The 19,608-nt window shown below is 35.9% G+C and overlaps 1 protein-coding gene across 6 annotated transcripts in view; it reads left to right on the forward strand.

Annotated features, from left to right (window-relative positions):
- Nucleotides 1-19,608, forward strand: part of WWP1 (WW domain containing E3 ubiquitin protein ligase 1) — a 55,701-nt gene that overhangs the window by 29,457 nt on the left and 6,636 nt on the right. For 4 of the 6 annotated variants that reach the window (XM_088523216.1, XM_088523211.1, XM_088523244.1 and 1 more), the window contains 14 exons: nucleotides 26-92; nucleotides 2,192-2,373; nucleotides 5,347-5,683; nucleotides 7,627-7,722; nucleotides 8,325-8,499; nucleotides 12,229-12,283; nucleotides 12,377-12,461; nucleotides 12,566-12,694; nucleotides 13,746-13,818; nucleotides 13,907-13,978; nucleotides 14,595-14,683; nucleotides 16,259-16,418; nucleotides 18,980-19,113; nucleotides 19,206-19,346. In XM_088523216.1, coding sequence (XP_088379342.1) covers nucleotides 26-92; nucleotides 2,192-2,373; nucleotides 5,347-5,683; nucleotides 7,627-7,722; nucleotides 8,325-8,499; nucleotides 12,229-12,283; nucleotides 12,377-12,461; nucleotides 12,566-12,694; nucleotides 13,746-13,818; nucleotides 13,907-13,978; nucleotides 14,595-14,683; nucleotides 16,259-16,418; nucleotides 18,980-19,113; nucleotides 19,206-19,346 — 1,795 coding nt within the window. The remainder of the gene's footprint in view (nucleotides 1-25; nucleotides 93-2,191; nucleotides 2,374-5,346; nucleotides 5,684-7,626; nucleotides 7,723-8,324; nucleotides 8,500-12,228; nucleotides 12,284-12,376; nucleotides 12,462-12,565; nucleotides 12,695-13,745; nucleotides 13,819-13,906; nucleotides 13,979-14,594; nucleotides 14,684-16,258; nucleotides 16,419-18,979; nucleotides 19,114-19,205; nucleotides 19,347-19,608) is intronic. The other 2 variants (XM_088523223.1, XM_088523238.1) reach the window with 2 other exon arrangements.

Here is a 19,608-nt window from a genome sequence, read left to right on the forward strand (position 1 = left end):
GTTGAATTTGTTTCTTCCTGTTCAGTAGAAGTTCAGCAGAATGGTGAGGCTGTGCATGAAAACAGAGATGCTTTGGCGAGAAGTACTTCCAGGTTGGAATATATTTTTTTATATTCTAGACTATATAAAATGTATTAGCAACTAGCAGCTGTGTCAATTAAGTTGACTAATTGCTTTGTGTGTGTGTGTGAAGGGGATATATTTTGTGACTCTCAGCCCAAATATCTTAGGAAATATTGCCTGTATAATAATTACATAAATTAGCTGGACACAATAATTATATTTATAACTCTGTCCTTGTCCTCTCCTGTTAGTTTGTTCTCCAGTAGTTTGATTGCCTATTGGATTTGCAGCCTCTGAATGTAAAAAATACGTCTGATTAGAAATTTAAGTGCTGCAGTAGAGATGAGTTTTCCACTTGTTTTCCTCTGCTGTTTAAAAGCTGTTTCTATGTACTTCTACCAACATCTAGCAACCTACCATCTGAACATAAGGAAGAAGAAAGAGCAAAAATAACTTCTTGGCCATTTCCTTTTTAAAGTGTCAATCAGGAAGTCGTTGAACAGACTTGCACTGGCTTTAGGAAACAGTTTGCTGAGCATGGAGGTGCAGAGTTTCCCTGCTTCAACCTTCAGTGGCAAGAAAAGGCCTTGAGGTTGATTTAGACTTTATTTCTTGGCTCTCTGCTCCAGCACAGAGAGTGCCTGGAGAGGAGTAGGGATAGATGGTTTGTCCCCTTACCACCAGTAAAGAAGTCAAGTAGATAACATTTAGGTCATTTTGACATTACTGGCCCATTTGGTTACTTCTCTGATCTCCTTCCCTCTTAAGTGCTTGGCGTGGGATGCAGTGACATAGGACACAGGTGCTATATGTTTGAGTGACAAGGCCACGTTTGTCCTTGTGCCCTCTGCTTCCTCCTTTCCTTGAGTATACTGAGGTTGGTCCCCGTAATACCATGCATGCACAAATGTTAGGGAACGAGGATAAAAAGCTATTTCTCCCCAGTTTTCTTTAGAAAGCTTTACCAGTGCTCACGATCATTTCAAAAAGTCTCAAATGAATCTGCATTACCTTTTTGAAACATGGGCAGGAATCATTTGTTTCCATTCAACTGTTGTTTCTTCGGGGGTGGCTTTTTTGGGATCCCACTCTTGATGTTACTGTTGTGATTATGGATCTTACATGTAACTATTGAGCAGTTTTGCTTTACAGTTTTAAAATCAAACAGATGAAGAAAAGTTTTGAGGTAGTTTCTGTGCATGTCTTTAGGAAGAAATCAGGTTTGTAGGGTAAAATTGAAGAGATAATAATTTAATTTCGTTAATACTACTTCTTTGGAGGCGTGTAGAGTAGCATGGAAATGCTGTTTTTGTTTTTTTTTTTTTTTTTTTTCCCCTTCCCTCTCTGAAAAGTGGAATTGTGATCATTCTGTTCTTTTGACATCTGTTTAACTTCTGCCTAAATACATTTTACTTTTTAGCCATTGCTCTTCAAAATGATAGGGAAGTTGGCATCAAACTTAAGTTTTACAATATGTGATTGTCTCATGGGTGGCTTTAAGCATTTTGTGATAGGTATGAGTAAAAAGAGTAAAACTGAGCAGGACTGAGCACTCACAGGCCCTCCTGTTTCCGTGTGGCCTTTTAAACACAGAGCTGCCCATGTACATCTGTACACCTCGTCACATCCTGCCTGTGCTTAGAGAAGAGAAGTTCCTTGTTATTTTCCTTGTGTTACTGCAGGAGATTTTTTTTTTTTTTTTACTCCCTTAAGTTATTACTAGAATAATTTTTGCAGATATGACAGAAACAATTGTTCCATGTGCTTAACAAGAGAAGAAGTTGTCCTGCTGACAGCTGCTGTTTTGGAAGGGTCACCAGGGCAGTTTGGGAATGTGGCAGATTAATCAGTCTGCTCAATTCAATTTTAATATGTCATTACAAGTAAAGAATGATCTGAAAATGGAAAATCATCAGTTTTTGTTTTGGAAGTTTTGAGATACTTAAATTTGCCTTTAGCAAGTCTTGTACTTGGCTGTTATCTAGATCTCCAAAGACGGTATTATAAACCGCTGTGAATTTACTTCAGTGTCTGTATTGATTCTCTAGAATATTTTATTGTGGGTTTTGGTTTGGCAGCATTACTGTTCAATGTTTGTAACCTAAAATGATTTTTTATTTCTGTCAAGATCTGCTGGTGACATTTCTAATGGGCTAGACAATCAAGTACCTTCCAACTCTGTAGTATCCAACACATTCTGCATAGAAGCTGTTAATGGAGACAGTGCCCCATCTCCTTCTCACCTTGCAGCCAGACCCAAAAACCCACCAGTACCAAAACCACTTGCAGCTGAACCTGTCAACAGCACTGGTAAGAATGGGAGAGCTTCGAAACCGTCTTCCATGAGGCTTTTGTGTCCACTTGAAAGAATCTGAAGCAGAACTTTTTCAGTAAATTTTGCTTAGATTTCAGAATTACGGGCAGGATATTTCTGGGCTTGAACTTCTGATCTTGTATTTTCACTTCTCTGATTTTTTTTTCCCTGGAGTTTTTCCATTTCTAAATGCATTAGCTTTTCCTATTTTCTTCATCAGAGAAGAGTACTGATGAGAAAGATGTAAAACATCCAAAACATCCATTACTGTGTACCAGATAACTGAAGAATATTATGTATTGTCTGGAGGAAAAATCAAAAAAAAAAATGGGGGGTCTCATTTAAAAAAAGAAAAAAAAAAAAAAGGCATTCCCCTCCGTGCCCTGAGAGAGTACTCTCCTCACAAATAATAAAATAAAATTGTATGTAATAAAATATTGTGGGACTTTGGAGTCAGATTTCTTTCACAGAGTTAATTTGACTAACTACAGTTAAATTTAGTTTGCCATTAGATAAAGTTGCTTTCAAGTGCTGTCAGGGAACCACAGTGCTCTGAGAGGAAAGTCTTCAACACATTTTGAAGCATTTCATTTTTCAAAAGATGCACAGTTCCAAAACAAATATTGACAAATATTAAATCTCACTCTTCTCTTAAGCACAAACTGTTGGTATCAATTATGATTACAACTACTGTTCAGTATAGCAAAGTAAAAGAAAATATTTTCATTTTTTCTGGTGTTTCTTTGACCGAACTTTCATTTCATTCATGATTGTGTTAAAGCTCTTTCTGTCTGCTCTCAGCTGTTTGAGAGGAATTACAGAGAAAGCAGAAAAACAGATGTACCCTGAAACAGAAATAGGCAAGCTGTTAAGAAAATGGAGATTGTCACACTTTCTGTAATGGGTTGGGAAATGTGGGAATGGCAGGAACAATTATAAACTTTAAAAGGTAATAATTTAATTAAGGCTTTTCTGAGGCTTTTCTCTATTTATAGAAATTGAATTTGATTCCTCTGTATTTTCAGTTGAAGGCCAAAGGGCACATACTATATTTAGGCCTTGCTCTCATTTTCCTTTGTCACTGAGATCCATTTCAACTCTAAAACAGGGAAACTGAAAAAGTCACTGTTTTTTTCAAATCCTGATATTGATGGACTCTTCACTGTGTTTGTGTTATTCTGCCATTACCACAGTTTTCAACTGCTGTACATTTTTATGTGGGGCTTTGGGGTTTTTTTGAGGCAAGGCATAGGAGGTCTTCAGCATTTGTTGGTAACACCCATTTTTTTTTCCAATGTTGTGCCTAGCTGTGTTGTAATTTCATGTGACATTGGCACAATTGCTGTTTTAGATCTAATTGGTAAGTTAATCAGCTGATGTAAAGTTTTATAGATCTGTTTTGGAGATCAGCTTACTAAAAGAGCTGATGATTTGACACTGCTATTTGGACTCTATTTTTATTGTGTAATCCCATTCACTTATTGTGGATAAATAGTTTTTTTGTTAATGAAAGCAGAAACTTCTCTTCATTTGGCTTTTTTTCCTCATTTACATAAGTTTTCATAATTAAAACAGGATTGTGAAGAAGCTGAGTACCTTGTCTGCATTTACTTTTTTTTTCTTTACTCTTTTTTTTATTCTTTTTTTTAATGCTATGCTTTTATATTTGCTTGAAATAATCCACAAAATGTGAGCTGGAAATAGTACTGTATTGTCCTGGAACAACTGTGTTTAAAAAGCAATTTTCTTGTATATCTAATAGATCTACTGCTACCCATAAAAATGTGCTCAACATTATGCATATAAAGAAAATACATATAACCCAATGATCATTCCATATAGAAACTATTGTAATAATTTTAATACGTTCTTTTGAATATGCACTGCTGAAAGCAGTTCTAGAACTTAAAATTCTTTGATCCGTTTTTCTGACCTTGGGAAACCAAACAGTTGATGCCATTACATAGAATGGCAAGTAGTGAGTAGAATTTAGCTGTTTGTTTTTATGAGAGTTATATGCAGAATTCAAATAAACTCCTTTAAAATGATGGGACAGTGTCTTCATAGGCAGTAAATTTTAGTATAGAACAACTGCAGTCCTTAGAACTATAACCTAATATCATGCTACTAGATGGAAAGTGAGTTGAGGTTTTTGTTGCATATTATATTTGGTCTTGTAGAAAACTAGTTCTGACTCTTACGCATGTCAGCTTGCAAGTACTTTAATGATGACCGATACCAATGTATAACCAGGGTGGTTTGGAAAAACTGGGCTTGGCTTAGTCCCTATTCCCACTAAATCCATGTCTGTTTTAAGTCTTTAATGAGTTTATGAATTAGATAGCATTTATGTGGTCTCTAGAAAGGCCAGTTAATTTACCTAATTTACTTTATAATTCTAAAATCCTTTTCTTCAGTCACTGAACTATGTAAGTTACATCAGTCAAATTCAATTTCTAGAACCCGTTGAACTTTATTTGGGGGATTTTTTACAAGTCACACATAGTTGTTTGTTTTTAATTACATAGTTTATATCTGAGCTCAAAAATATATATAGATAGATAGATAGTTATTCCTTAATGTTTTGCCTTCATTACATGCTAAGCTGGTATAAAGTTATGAAGTTTCAAAATCAAAGCTGAACACAATCAATGTACTTCTTTTACTAAGAAGTAAAATATAATGTTGAACTGAAAAGACAGCAAGAAACTAAGAAGTATCCTCTGAGAGTATGGTTGAATTTGAGGCTGTTTAGTTACCTCAAGTTGATCACATATTTATTGGTGGCTCACTGGCTATAAGTTTTAATTGCAACTGTAAATAAGTTGATTCTTTATGACTATCTTAAAGAATGTTATTACAGATGGGCATGGCTTAAACATTTCTTTCTTTGCCAATCTTTGAATTAGTCATTTAAGCAAATATTATTAGATTCTGATATGCAAATATTCTTATTTCGCATTTCTCAGTTAATGGTGAGTCGTCCTCCTCTGCACCAGAAGCTGGTAATTCTTCTGTCTCTGAGCCTCTGATGAGTTCTGTAGAAGCTCCCATGTCTACAGACTGCACTAACCCTGAACCTCAGTCAACAACAGAAGCCACTGCTTGCTCCGAAGAGCCCACTTCTACATTGCCTGTTGTGTCTGCTGGACTTGAAGCTGCAACTACAACAGACTGTGCTCCATCTAATTCTGCAAACAGTACAGCAGCAGATGCAGCGAAACCAAGGGAATCCTCCTCAAGCACATCTGCAGAACCTGTTAGACAGCAGCCTGGCAATGCTAGTACAGAACCTTTGCCACCAGGGTATGTGAGTTTGATTTTGATATCGTAATTTAATTGTGTGTCTGAATGTGCAAGAAGTGTCTTGCCCAGATTGCCAGCTGCAGGTTGTTTGGCTGAGACGTGACTATTTGATCCAAAGTAGAATCTGTACTGTGCTAGTCTGGCTGGCCAGTAGCTCTTGTCAGAAAAACTAAGGATTGATTAGTGTTTTGCTGAGACAGGAATGTGATTTAACAGAGCAACCCTGGTATTCTCACTGTGAAGATTGCTGTTTGGCGTATTCCAGCTTCTTTATATTTGGGTTATAACTCATTGTTCTGTTGGTTTTTACCTGCAAGAATGTAGTAAAGATCAACTTACAGAGAATGGAAAACAAGTAAAATACCCAAAAAGTATTTGTAGGTACTTGCAATGCAACAGTGCATGCAATAATGCTATATATGAAAGTATAGGTTTGAAGTGTATGTGCTTGCTAAGATGAGCTAGAAGACTAGAATTCAACTATTATGTGAAAACACTGCTGTTGTCCCAAAAGTTAAAGACAAAAGTAAAAATGTCCTGAGACATCATCTGAAAATATATATGTTGCGTTTAAAAATATATTGATCTAATTTTGCAGATGCTTTAATATTTGGATGAAAAGGTATCTTTAGTAACTAACTCAAAATCCTGATGTTCCTCTGAAATTCTAACTGCTGGTATCCAGAGCAGCAGTTTCTGAACACAGAAACTGTTTCCTATGCAGTGTGTATACAGTGTGCCAGTGTAGCTGGGCTTGCGGAGAGAGACCCTCATGTACCTGCACCCCTGCTCCCTCTGAAGCAGGTTCAATAAGTTATTGGTGACGTTGCATTTGAGTTTTTGGAGTTGGATAAACACACAGAAAGGCAGAAATCCAGAAAAATCCAAGTACTGAATGTAATTCCTTGGGGAGGAGATAGAGAACTTCTTATTTTCACCACTTTTGAGAATGGGAAATCTTTGGAACTGGGAATTCCTAGATGCACACACACACACACACACACACACACACACACACACACTTTTTTTTGGTGTGTTTTCCCATTGAGGACAAGGGACATAGCACATATGTGGCTGTGGGCAAATACCTTGGTTGTCATTTTTCCCTGACTGCTGGTAATCCTCTTCCCTGATCTAGCTGAGTCTGTGCTATGTTTAGCCCTACTGCCTGAAAGTCTATTACAGACTGCTGTTCCTTTATATCTTCCTGTGGTACTGGTGTTTAACCTTTTGAACTGTAGAATGTATTTTGTAGTAAAATCTAATATTCACCTAGTATTTCTTCTTGTTTCATCTCCCGTGTAAGAACACCATTTGTTGTGTTACGACAATCTTCAGCACCACGATACCAGTAGTACTTATGATGATTTGTCGTCCGTCCATCTTCATTGTAAGAGTTTTGCAAATCAGTTTAAAGAAATAATTCCCTGGGATTTCAGACTGGGAATTATTTACCAGGCCAGGAAATAGAAACACAAGACTATCATGTGGTAGCACACATTCAGGTTTACTCTGAAAGATCCCATTGTTGCATGTAGGACATAGTGATAAAAATATAAATTCCCTTTTGTGAGAAGCGTATGCATAGAGTCACAAAATATGTGCTTTGCAAAAGGAGAAGAGTGTCCAGGCGCCTCATTTTGAATGAGATTCTTTCAGTATCTAAATCTTGAGCAGGTAAAAGGCTTTTTTTCACATATGTTGAATAGAATTTGAAAATGCTTGTGAATTTTAAGTATGCTCATTTTATGTATTTTGTTTAAAGAAGTATTTATGGTGCTACCTGTTCAAGTAGATGATGTGTATTCCAGTGAGTTGTGTTGAGCAGTCTAGACTGACTAACAGTGCTGTTCAATAGCAAAGTTCTTTCTTGGCTCAGTGAGAGCTCAATCCTGGGAAAGCATATTCATCTTGGCTTATACAAAAGTCTTTTTGTTTTAAAGATGGGAGCAAAGAAAGGATCCACATGGTAGAACCTATTACGTTGATCACAACACGCGAACTACAACGTGGGAAAGACCACAGCCCTTGCCTCCGGGGTACGTAGACTTCCTTTGATTTAAATCTGTTATTAGTAATATATTTCTTTTTAATTTATTTGGTACAGGAAAAAGTATAGTGTTAGTTTTAGTAGCAGTTCATAAAAACTGTTTCAAATGTCATATATCAAGAAATACTGACTTTCAGGTAGTTTAGAATTACATCAATTGCAGTTACTTTCATTAAAAAAAAAAGTTTGTATTTATATATAATAACTCTTAGTGATTAGAAGAAACAAATAAAGCACATTGTATCACCTTTGGTAGCTGACACCATGAGATGTAGCTACGATTTCTAAGCGAAGTGTTTTCTGTGAAATCTCCCAGCCTTGCTCATGGAAGGAGCAATGGCCACAGGAAGATAAAACTGAGGCGATATAGAGAGAAACAACCATGCTATTGCCTGCAGTCTTTAATTTACTCAGTATGGCTGTCTTTGTACCATAAATATGGACAGACCAGTGATTACTTCAAAAACTAAAATCAGGCTGTGAGCGCATGCGCGTGATGGTAGTTCTACTAGGAATTTAACACAAAAAGAAAATCAATTTTGTAGTGTTACTGAAAAGCACATAGCTGTTGACACCTGTGTTTCTTGATAGCTGGGAAAGAAGAGTTGATGATCGTGGAAGAGTTTACTATGTGGACCACAATACCAGAACCACAACGTGGCAGCGGCCAACGATGGAATCGGTCAGGAACTTTGAGCAGTGGCAATCTCAGCGTAATCAACTGCAGGGAGCTATGCAGCAATTCAACCAACGATACCTCTATTCGGTAACTTCTAAATACTATGGAGAAATTAGTAGAGAACTGCACGTTTTGAGGAGCTTTATAAGAAGTGATTTCATAACTCTTCAATTGTGTGTGTTTGACATCAATGATTTAAATTTTGGTTCTGTTGAAAAATGAAATCACTTCAGAGAAAAAAGGAACAAACTTCTTCTAAGTCTGTTTCCCAGCTTGAGCATTGAGGATTGTATGATATTAAAGACTTTAAATTACAATAGTAGATTATAATTTAAACCTAAAGTACTCCCTTAACTGAAAAGGAACTTGAATGCTGATTTATGGGCATTTTGAACAGTGAATGTCATTCAGCTGTTTTAGTGATTCAGAGTCTTTCATTGGTGAAGGTGGTAGTTTATTTTTTTCTGTAACCTTTGGTGCTTATTTGGAAGCCTGTGCATCTCTTAAGCTCTGGAGTTTCCTTCATGCTTTTGCATTTCTCTCAGATAGTTGCTCACTGAAGCTTTACAGGAAGAAAAAAAAATATGTCTTGCTTGACACCAACTGAAAACACAATTGAATAAATAGGATTACTTATTTTTTTGAAAGTTAAGATTGGTGGTGCCTGCATGTTGCTGTCACTCTAAACACTTGGTTGTAAGAATTTTATTCAATTTCTTAACAAAAGATCCAGTTCCAGAGACTTTCAGAAATGACACAAAGGAAAGCTGGAGTAGGTTAAGGAAGGAATCATTAAGTGCACTGATTTAACTTGGTTTAGCTCCTGGATTGGGACTCTGTACATCCACAGACCTAACATTGCTTTGAATTTGATGCAACTGTTTTATTACCCCCAGGAAGTAAAGGCTGGTGCTGTGTTTCTGCGTTTAAGATTTCCCCTGTGGCTTAGCTGGTTAAACGTACTGTGTCATCGCTGGGGATATGTGCATTGCTTCTGAATTTTTTAGTACTGGAACTATGCCTCAAAATCCACCCATTTTAAACAAGTAGAGAAAGATGTGGATATCTTAAACCATCCTTCTTAAAAGTAGGACAGCTTCATAGCTACTCACTTGTCTCATACGCATATTGAAACTTGTCTGTGTTCTCAGCAGCTTCTGAGGCACAGTTCTCAATTCTGCTCGTGTTCTCTCTTCAGTGCTTTGTGCCAGTACCTTGGTGCAGTCAGAGCTGATGCTTCCTGAGACATTGCCCAGAGCATAGGGATGGCCTCATCAAGTCACTGAGATAAGTTACCTTCATGTAGTGGAGACACAGAAGTGGTAACTGCGACACTGAGACACTTTGGTAGGGAACGCGTTCTTGTCACAAAAGAGTAGACAGGTACTGATTCTTGCTGAAGAAATATAAGCAAACCTCCAGTAGTTCTCTTTAATAGTTTTGTTAGGAATTTAGACAGATTCTAATACTAGATAATTACAGCTGAGATGTGTAGAGTCAAGAACTCCTACTGAGTAGCTTTCTTTACTGGTACACCACCTTCATCAGTTGATTAAGGGTCTTAAGATCAGGACAAGTGAGTGTGGGTGGTTGGGGTGGCACTTTTTTTTTTAACTAGATTTCTGTCAATCTGTTGTCCAAACAATAATCCATTCTTGACGTAGTGATAACTTTAATGGAAGGTCACACTGACTCCTTTCTTAAAATGTCCCTTCTGCCCTTATAATCATGAAATTATTTGTTGTCAGGAAAGACATGCTTGAAAAAAAAAAAAAGAGAGAGAGAGAAGTTTTGACTTGATTGCTGCTATATGCTTTTTTCTAAAATTGCTATAGTCAATCTGCAGGTAATTGATAGGATCCAGCCTACATAGAAGTTCTTTTAAGTGAGATTGTAATGTATCCCTTTAGGAAACAATGAATTAATGTTCTTGCTTATTAGGAAAAAGCTGAACTTTTTTCATTTAATGTAGTTGAAGCAATTTTAAGGAAATAAAGAAAAAAGGACAGTGAATATTTATTTTAGTTATTCGTACTGTTCTATTGTGTGCTGCTCTGGAGGCACTGGCTTGAAGTTGGGGATTTTTAATTGTCTTTTGATTTATATGCATTTCTTTGCAGCTTCTTCATTCTCTTTTGTCATACTATCGTAAGAGTAGCTCGTCCTGCTTGTTTTCCTCTTTTAATGGAATACTGAATGTATTAATGATCATATAACCACTTAGAGGCTCTATTTGTTCTTGAACCAGCTCCTTTTGTTACCTGCACTTTTTTTGCACTATTTTGTTTTTAGACATTCCAAAATGAGAGGAGTTGCTTCAGATTTAAGTTAAACTTTTTAAAGTTAGTTTATCTTGTAATAATTCCAATATAAATAGTTGAAGTTACTGATTTTTAATAAATTTATGTTCTTCAACTATGTGTGTTAAAATTTATTCAAAGAAAATGAAAGAAAAGTCTATATATGGAGAGAAAATATGTGCATGATAAAATTAATACTTATTCAGAATAGATTAAAAAAAGAAGTAATTTAACTTTAACTGTCCCCTTTGTCATACTGTTTCATGCATATTTTTAAGAAGTTCAAACATGATTTGTTGGTTTGGTAAAGTTTACTGCTTGATGGGAAAAGCAGTAGTGAACTAGCTGGAACAGCCTTGTTTATCCTACAGATGGTTACTTCACATCAGTTTGAAAACTCAAAGCTTGCTAATATGTAGGGCTCTCTTTGAAAGTTGTTAAATATTTTCTAAGGATGGGCCTTTATAACTAAATAAAAAATAGATACTGCACATTTAGTGTTTTGGCATCTTGAATTTCTTAATGCTGCACATAGGGATATCATCTAGGCCTAGCTCAATTAGCTGTGAGAGATTTAAGGTACCAGAAACAGGGTGATGGTATCCATGAATCCATGACGGTTAATACAGGGTGCTCCTTTTGATACTGCATCCAGCCCATCAGGTGCCACCTTCTAGCATTGACACAATTCTTGGAACTGACTAAGATGATTAGAAATATCTGGATGATACCACCACTCAGTTCTTCTGTTTTTTTTTCTTAAGACTCATTATTTTAAGTATTCTTGAGAAACTTCTTTTTATCTTTAACATAAAGTCTTTGGCTATAGATGACTGTGATTGTGTAGCTTCTAAGAGCAGGAAAAGCTAACTTTATCTGCTGCTGAAGTATGATAGTTTTATATTTGCAGCTAGCAACTGATAGGCAGAAAAGGAAAGTTAGTGGTTAAATTCAAATGAATTACTTTTTCTTTGTATCCTTGTTCTATTCTTCTTTCAGAAGAAAACAGGGAAAATACCTGTAGCTTTCCTTGAAAAAATTACCATTTGTAAACTCTAAGTGTGTTTGAGATCTTTGGATCTTATAACATTCTCATAACATCTCTTACTCTTATAACATCTCTTTCTTACTGCATTTTGTAAAATTGCATTTTGTAAGATTGTGCTTAAGAAAAAGCATGTTCTTAAATCAAGAAAGAACAAGTCTGCTTATATCTTCTGTGATACATATTTCCACAAAACTTTTGTGAGCTTTGCATCTTCGAGACACCTGTCTGTCTGTCAGATTTGCTGAGAGGGGAAAGGAGGGAACAGGAGATTGGAAACATTCACTGGACGCATTCAAATCAAGACTGTCCCTGTATATTCTGTGTTTCTCTGTGAAAAAAGACTAAAAATGGCATGATGATTTTACAGAGTGGATAATATGCAGAACTAGCCGTAATCTTAAAATACATTAAGAAAAAGAAATTTGAATACTATTTGACCTAACTGAGTGACATTTTGTTTATAAATAGGCTTCAATGTTGTCAGCAGAAAATGATCCACTTGGGCCTTTACCTCCAGGTTGGGGTAAGTTAATCAGCTGTTGATTTCAGGAAGCAGCAATTACAGAATTTGGGATGCAATTGTTGTATAGTTTTGTTTTTTCTCTCTTTACCCTAGAAAGAAGAGTGGATTCAAATGATAGGGTGTATTTTGTAAATCATAACACAAAGACAACACAGTGGGAAGACCCTCGAACCCAAGGGTAGGTGTGTATATTGACTGTGCAAATAAACAAAGCTTTCCTAATTACTATGTTAAGCTTCATGATGTGGGGGGAAAAAGTACTATCTGCAATTTCTTCTGCAGTTTACAAAATGAGGACCCTCTTCCAGAGGGCTGGGAAATCAGATACACTAGAGAAGGTGTCAGATACTTTGTTGATCATAATATGAGAACCACCACCTTCAATGATCCTCGTACCGGGAAATCTTCTGTGTAAGTGAGAAATTAAATTAATTTTTAAATGTTTTAACTTGTTGTATCTTAATGATGAAGTTCTCATACCAGAAAACAGTGCCTTTTTTGTATATTCATGTTAAAATTGACCACTAAATTATGAATACAAGTTTTCTGCAGATTTAACTTATTTTTACGATTTAATTATCAAATTCTCTATGCAGCAATCTGAACTACTGCTCTGAGGTTTAGGAGTTTTTGTATAGAGAGCACATTCTAAGGCTGAAAATGCAAAAATTGGAGGAGTGACAGGAGCAGTGACATAAACATGAATATTCAGCTAGTGTAACTATTAGTTAAATTGCTAAAGGAAATGATGCTGGTAAAGGGTATTCCTTATAGTTACACTGTATAAAATATAAAATCTTAAGAATAGTTCTGAACATTTTGAAAATTTTATATGTGAATCTTCTTTTAAATAGTTTTATCAGAAGTATTCACCCAAATGATGGTTGCTGTCTTAACATCTTTTATGTAGGGTAAGATTTATTTCTAATGACACGTTGATAGCCTTTAATTCAAAGACCTAACAGATTATTGTAGTATAAATTCCTGCCTTGTAGTGTAAATTCCTTCCTAGTTCCGCAAACAGCTGAATTTTTAAAGGCTTTTATCTTATGCTGCTCCTTGTTGACTAATGTGACTAAGTTCATACTGCAGTCTTTCTCAGTAATGCAATAAATTAGATGTCTGTCTTTTAGCTAGCTTCTAATCCTCACAAAATTGATAGATTTTGAAATCCTCAAGGTCTTTGCTCTTTTCTCAAACCCAATAAATTGACTATTGTCTTGCAAAGAAGAAAGTGGCGGGAGAGGGGAAGAGAGGAAAACCAATATACTGAACCATCCATTGCATTTTGTTCTTTGGAAGCCATATGAAAAGAAATGGGAAGATACGTTAGACTTCCGTGGGTGATCATTTCTTGTGATCAAAATTTCTGTGTTAGTGAAATCTACAAGATACTGCTTGGAGGTGAAAGTACCGTGTGCTGTTTGTGTAGCTGATGCATCTCAAATTTATTCCCTTACAGAAATAAAGGGCCCCAGATTGCTTATGAGCGCAGCTTTAGGTGGAAACTTGCTCACTTCCGTTACCTGTGTCAGGTACTGAATAAGCAATTATTTGCTTTTTGTGGCTATTTCTGTTTATATTTTTGTGCTGCCCTTTAACATTGCTACTTTATGATTACAGTCCAATGCGCTGCCAAGCCATGTGAAGATCAATGTGTCCAGACAGACTTTGTTTGAGGATTCTTTCCAGCAAGTAAGACTGCAGTTTATCTTGTGATTATCAAGACAAAGGGTAAAAACAAAGGGGCTGATCTCCATTCAGACTAATGGTCCTTACCATTAGCTCTGGTATTATGCTGAGGGGGGATTCTAGAGAACGCTGCAAGACTAATAAAAATCTTTGCCTTCTGTGTGTCATCTAAGCCTTTAGAAGCGGTTGTCTAGGCAAGAAGAAATTTATATTATTGTAGTATAGTATTAATGAAAAAAATGCTATATTTATTTTAGATTAGGGTAAAATGAATTTTGAAGTGATTTGTCCAAAACCTTTTAGTATACCAGATGAAAAAATGTTCCTAGTCTGTTTTCCTTTAAGGGGGATCAATAACAGATGCCTTAGGAGGAATATAGGAGGGCAGCCATATACTGAGGTCTTCCAGATACATTTTCCTACTTTGCAACAGAAAGACTTTGTCAGAGTTGGTCTTTGTGTCCAGTAGTTTTTGGGCATTTCATGAGTTGGTCTAACAGCTTTTTGATTTTTTTTTCTTAAGCCATATATGGTATTTCTGTATCTAATAAAGTGAATTTGAAGGATGAATTACATTCCAAGTACATTAATTTATTATGATAACTGTGTTTTTTGATAGATTATGGCATTAAAGCCGTATGATTTGAGGAGAAGATTATATGTTATATTCAGAGGAGAAGAAGGATTGGATTATGGTGGCTTAGCAAGGTAAAAGAAAATTTGTTTAAAATATTTATTTGTTTATTTACACAGCAGCCCTGATTTTTAATTTCATTCTGTTGATGAAGAAACAACGTTTGCAGTTTCACCTGGGTAAACTTTCTAGCTACTTTTAATGTACTTGGTAGGTGGAACTGTCAGTAATGGCTTTTGTTTTAGGTAACACTTCGTATTAGTAAAATTAAACTCTCACATGTGCAGGTTGTGACAAAGATTGATGCTTAAACTTTTTTTAAAATAGAGAATAATTTTTCTAAACTGAATTGTGTCAGTAACTTCATCTTTCCCAGCAGCAGGGATTATGGAAAAATAAATGGTCCTGCTTAGTCTAAAAAAAAAAAAAAAAAAAAAAAGCAAACATGAGAATAGGGCTGATATGAGCAGAAAGAATATTAACAAGAAGAGCACAGTCCAGGCGTGAAGTATAACAGCAGAGGAGCAGAATATGTAGTCAGGAGCGTGGAAGAAATAGAGTACAAGTTTTTCCAAAATTTGAACTCAAACTCGAAAGGAAAATCTGGTGACAGGAAAGACATAAACAGGGTGTTTCATCCATGGTCCATATTGAGACTAACCATTGATGGCAGCTGCCAATTACTCAGCTCAAATACTACTAATGATGAAAATATACCTTATGCTGCAGGTTCAAGGAGTTGGAGGTAGTTATCAGTGATAGAATATTTCTTTCTAGTTCTTTAATGTGAAGGTGTTTTGTCGTTGCTGTAACTTAAAATGTTGTAAAGAAGTTTGGTTAAAATATAAATGGAGAAATGCATGGGTTTTTGTTGATAAGTGTCCCTATCATGTTTATACTGTGCATTAGATGGGAACCAGGAGAGTTCAAGGAAACTTCTTCAGAGAAACCAACTATTCCAAAGAAATGACACTAAAAGAATTTAACTGAACAGTGTTAGTCACAGAATTTAGCAGAATAAATAAATAGCATAAACATGTATGTATTAGAATTTCATAGCCTTAAGAATAAGTCTCAGCTAAGGCTTTGAAAGGGAATTTGTGAAGCAGCAAGGATCTCATTGTAACTTTAGCTGGGAACATCTAAATGGCACTGAGTAAATGTTTACGTACTGACCTGCTGGCGTGATTCAGTGCATTGATACAAATGAAGAAGCTGGTGCACCTGATTTGTCCTCCTATGTTTCAGCAGGCTAAACTGGGTGCTCTGTCCAGTTTGACCCATTGTGCTTAGAGAAACAGTCTGGCAGGGGCTTCTGTGGCCACTTCTAGCTAGAACCCTACACAGCAAAGCCTGTGTTGAGGGACATGCTAAAGGCGACAGGCTTACCAACTAGTCCTGAACTCTGCAAGTCATTAATTTGTAACATAAAAATCTATTATTAAAATATTAAATATTTAAATAGAATATGATTCCATATATTATTCTGTGAATATCATATAATACCATCTATGTTATCTTTCTAAATTCAAGTTTATAATTTTTTCTAAGTTTCTAAGTTTAGATCATTTTTCTAGTTACGTAAGGGGAATGGTGATAAACATCTGTATTTGATGTTTTTATGTGTATACGTGTTTGTTTTTCCTTAGAGAATGGTTTTTCTTGCTTTCCCATGAAGTACTGAACCCTATGTACTGCCTATTTGAATATGCTGGCAAGAGCAACTATTGCCTGCAGATAAATCCAGCATCAACAATCAATCCTGATCATCTTTCATATTTCTGTTTCATTGGGCGCTTTATTGCCATGGTACGTTAGATTTCTAAAGGTTTTATTGTTTGTTTTATATTTAAACTTATTCTTGAGTAGTATTTGCTTCTATAATTTTTAAAGATTCTTAGTTTCCTAATAAATGGAAGATTACGGTATGCAAGGCTGTGAACCTAAAACATCTCCTGATAATCAAGTCTCTTGCTTGCTGAAGCTTACTGAAATGATGATGAAATCTAATATGAAATTTAATGTAACATTATATTGTTATCAATTAGATATGTGTGCTTCATGCAGACTGTGGTTTTCTTCCATGCCTGATTGAGTGTCTGAATACTGATTATCTGGAAAACGTGATTAATTTAGGAGGCTTTGGAGGAAGCTTTTGAGGTGTGTGTGTGTATATTACTCTACTAGAAAAAATGTGTCAGAAACATTTTGCAGAATACAGTAAGCCATAACTATGCCCATGCAAAGGTCACATACTGGGAAGAGCAGAGGTTGGCAGGGAGCTGAAAGCTTCCTGATTTTCTGCTGTCAGGTTCCACTTAATTTGTTTTTCTTACATCTGTTGATAAAATTGTCTTTGCCCATCAGTATCCTGATATCTACAGGTGGCCTCCAGGGACATCTGGTAACTTGGTTGGCAGTGAAAACAAACACAGCAGATAAGTGTGTTTGCAGGTCGAAGATTCTGTCCCCTCCTTCTGACATTAAGATTTTGGATATGAAATTAGGTGGGATAAACAAAAACAAAGCGTATTTTAAGCATGGGAAAAAAAATCAAATTTAGAAAAAGGTGATTTTTGGATTTGGAGGAAATCTGTTCTTATAGCAGCTGATGAGGCATAAATCATTTGCTTTTGGTGGTCACATCTCTTATTTAAGGGTTTTACGGCCAAGGCCGCTATTTCTGTGCTGCCATGAAAAGCTGATGTCCCTGGGTTAACGCTTTCAGTAGGCAGCCGTTTTTCCCTTCCCTTTTAGAGCCCTCATTAAGCTGCTGTGCCCGGTAACAGCCGGCTGTGGTGGAGCAAATTATGTGCTAGAGATAAATTCTGTTTGTTTTAGTCATGGGTTTTGTTCCTGGAGTAACATAAATCCATAACCAAAGTAAAATTTTCCATTAAATTTAGGAAAACTACCTCATACAAAGTATAGATTAGAGGGAAGAACAAATTCAAATCTTTTAAGACATTAAAACGTTAATTAAGGTTGAGAGACACTCTTCCTGGAGTGTTTTGTATTTTAATTTTGAACTTTCTGAGCGTACCAGTGTAATGGTGTCTAATGTGGTCAGTTGCAAAGTCTGGGTATGTTATTTTGTGGACTGTAATGGATAATACTGCCTGCAGTATAGGTTTTCTGTACTTTTTGGAATACCCTGTAGTGATTGAGGCTGGGCTGAATATAGAGATTAAATATGTTACTTTGTGATAAAAGAACTGTTGGCTCTTGCAATTTTAATGTTTTGCTATAAGAAAACCATGAGAATTAAATGACACAATTTAACAGTTTTTTTCAAAAACAGCAGAAAGTGGTTTAGTTGGATACTGCACTCTCTCCCATGAGATGTCTAGGCTAACTTAGAAAAGGCCTTTTGGGGAACCTTTTTTAGCTCTCCGAAGCAGAAGAAAATGCAAGCTAGAGAAGAGGATCTGAAGCAGAGACTGGAAGATTGGGGGGAAGGATGGAGCGTTGCCTTTTTCTGGAGGAAATGGCCTGTTAGACTCCTCTGCTGTAGAAGTTCAGCTGTGAGGAGAGAGAGAGAAGCAGTAAAAGTGCTTCATGGCCTATGCCCAGGATGAGTTTTTTAAAGATGTATTTTAGTAAATGATGTATAACGGATCAGGATGAGGAGGATTAAGGTTTTGATGGTAATAACTAGGTCTCTTAAGTTTCAGAAGCTCAGAGGCAACATTATAGAGGTTAATGTTGTGTGTGTGTGTGTATACAGTGCAGTGCATCCTGTATGTGTTCTGTATGGGTAAGAGGAGGGCGACCAACGTTTGTATTTTCAGTTTCCACTTGGAATGGAAGGGAGAATTCTGTTACAATTCACCTATAAGAAAATGATCCCCCTGGCTCTTTCAACAGCAACCTGTGCTTGTGTTTTTAACTGTAGTTTTTGGTGGTTGGTTTTTTTTTGCAAGCTGCTGTAGCATTGTCTGAAGGATGATTTTACAAAATGGTTAGGATTTTATACTACATTTTACAAAATGGTTAGGATTTTATACTGCATACAACCGCGTCCTATCCAGATGAGATCAAATATGTTCACCTAGGTATATAGACCGAGCCATATAACCAAGATGAAATTTCATCTTTTCAGAGATGGTATTCTTTTTTGATTTTTTTTTTTTATCCTAAGAATTTCCGGTTTGTATTGATGCGTATTCTTAGCTTAATTTTGTTAATTAACTGTGTTTTCTTTCTTCCCATTTAATGTTATATTTCATTCTTTTTAAATACAAAGCCACTATTGCTACTTGGTGCCTTTTTGTTATTTTGAAGGAGAAAGAAAAGGAGAAAAATTAAAGTCTTGAAATAATTCAATAATTTTGGCAATTCAATATAATCAGCTTGCTTTTGTTTAACAGGCGTTGTTTCATGGAAAATTTATTGACACTGGTTTTTCCCTGCCTTTCTACAAACGAATGCTGAGCAAGAAACTTACTATTAAGGACTTAGAATCCATTGATACTGAATTTTACAACTCTCTAATTTGGATAAGGTTTGTAGACTTGTTTTGCTGATGTTTTATAGACTTTTGACTTGTCTGCTTGCTTAGAATAGTGTTAATTTTCTTTTTCTTTTATCCTTCAGGGATAACAACATTGAGGAGTGTAACTTGGAAATGTATTTCTGTGTGGATATGGAGCTCTTAGGAAAAGTAACCTCACATGAGCTGAAATCAGGAGGTTCAAATATCCTGGTAACCGAGGAGAACAAAGAAGAATATATTGGGTAGGAAGGTGGAGATGTCTGTACTTTTTGGCCTTGTATGTGTGTGTCTGAATATGTATACACACTTCATGATAATAACTTTTGGAGTGGTGTCTTAACCCATGATAGGTGTTAACAAAAAAAAAAATTAATACACAAAAAGGGGTGGTAGCCTGTGTTATTACATACACAGTGAGAGAAAACAAGTGAAATTGAAAATGAACAAACCAATTTTTAGAGTAACAAGCTCAGTTGGTAGAAGACATGCATTTGAGAAGAGGAT

The sequence above is a fragment of the Tinamus guttatus genome, unplaced genomic scaffold (assembly GCF_059628265.1).
Source record: "Tinamus guttatus ecotype Peru unplaced genomic scaffold, ASM5962826v1 Tinamus_guttatus_pri_ptg000012l, whole genome shotgun sequence".
Classification (NCBI taxonomy): domain Eukaryota; kingdom Metazoa; phylum Chordata; class Aves; order Tinamiformes; family Tinamidae; genus Tinamus; species Tinamus guttatus.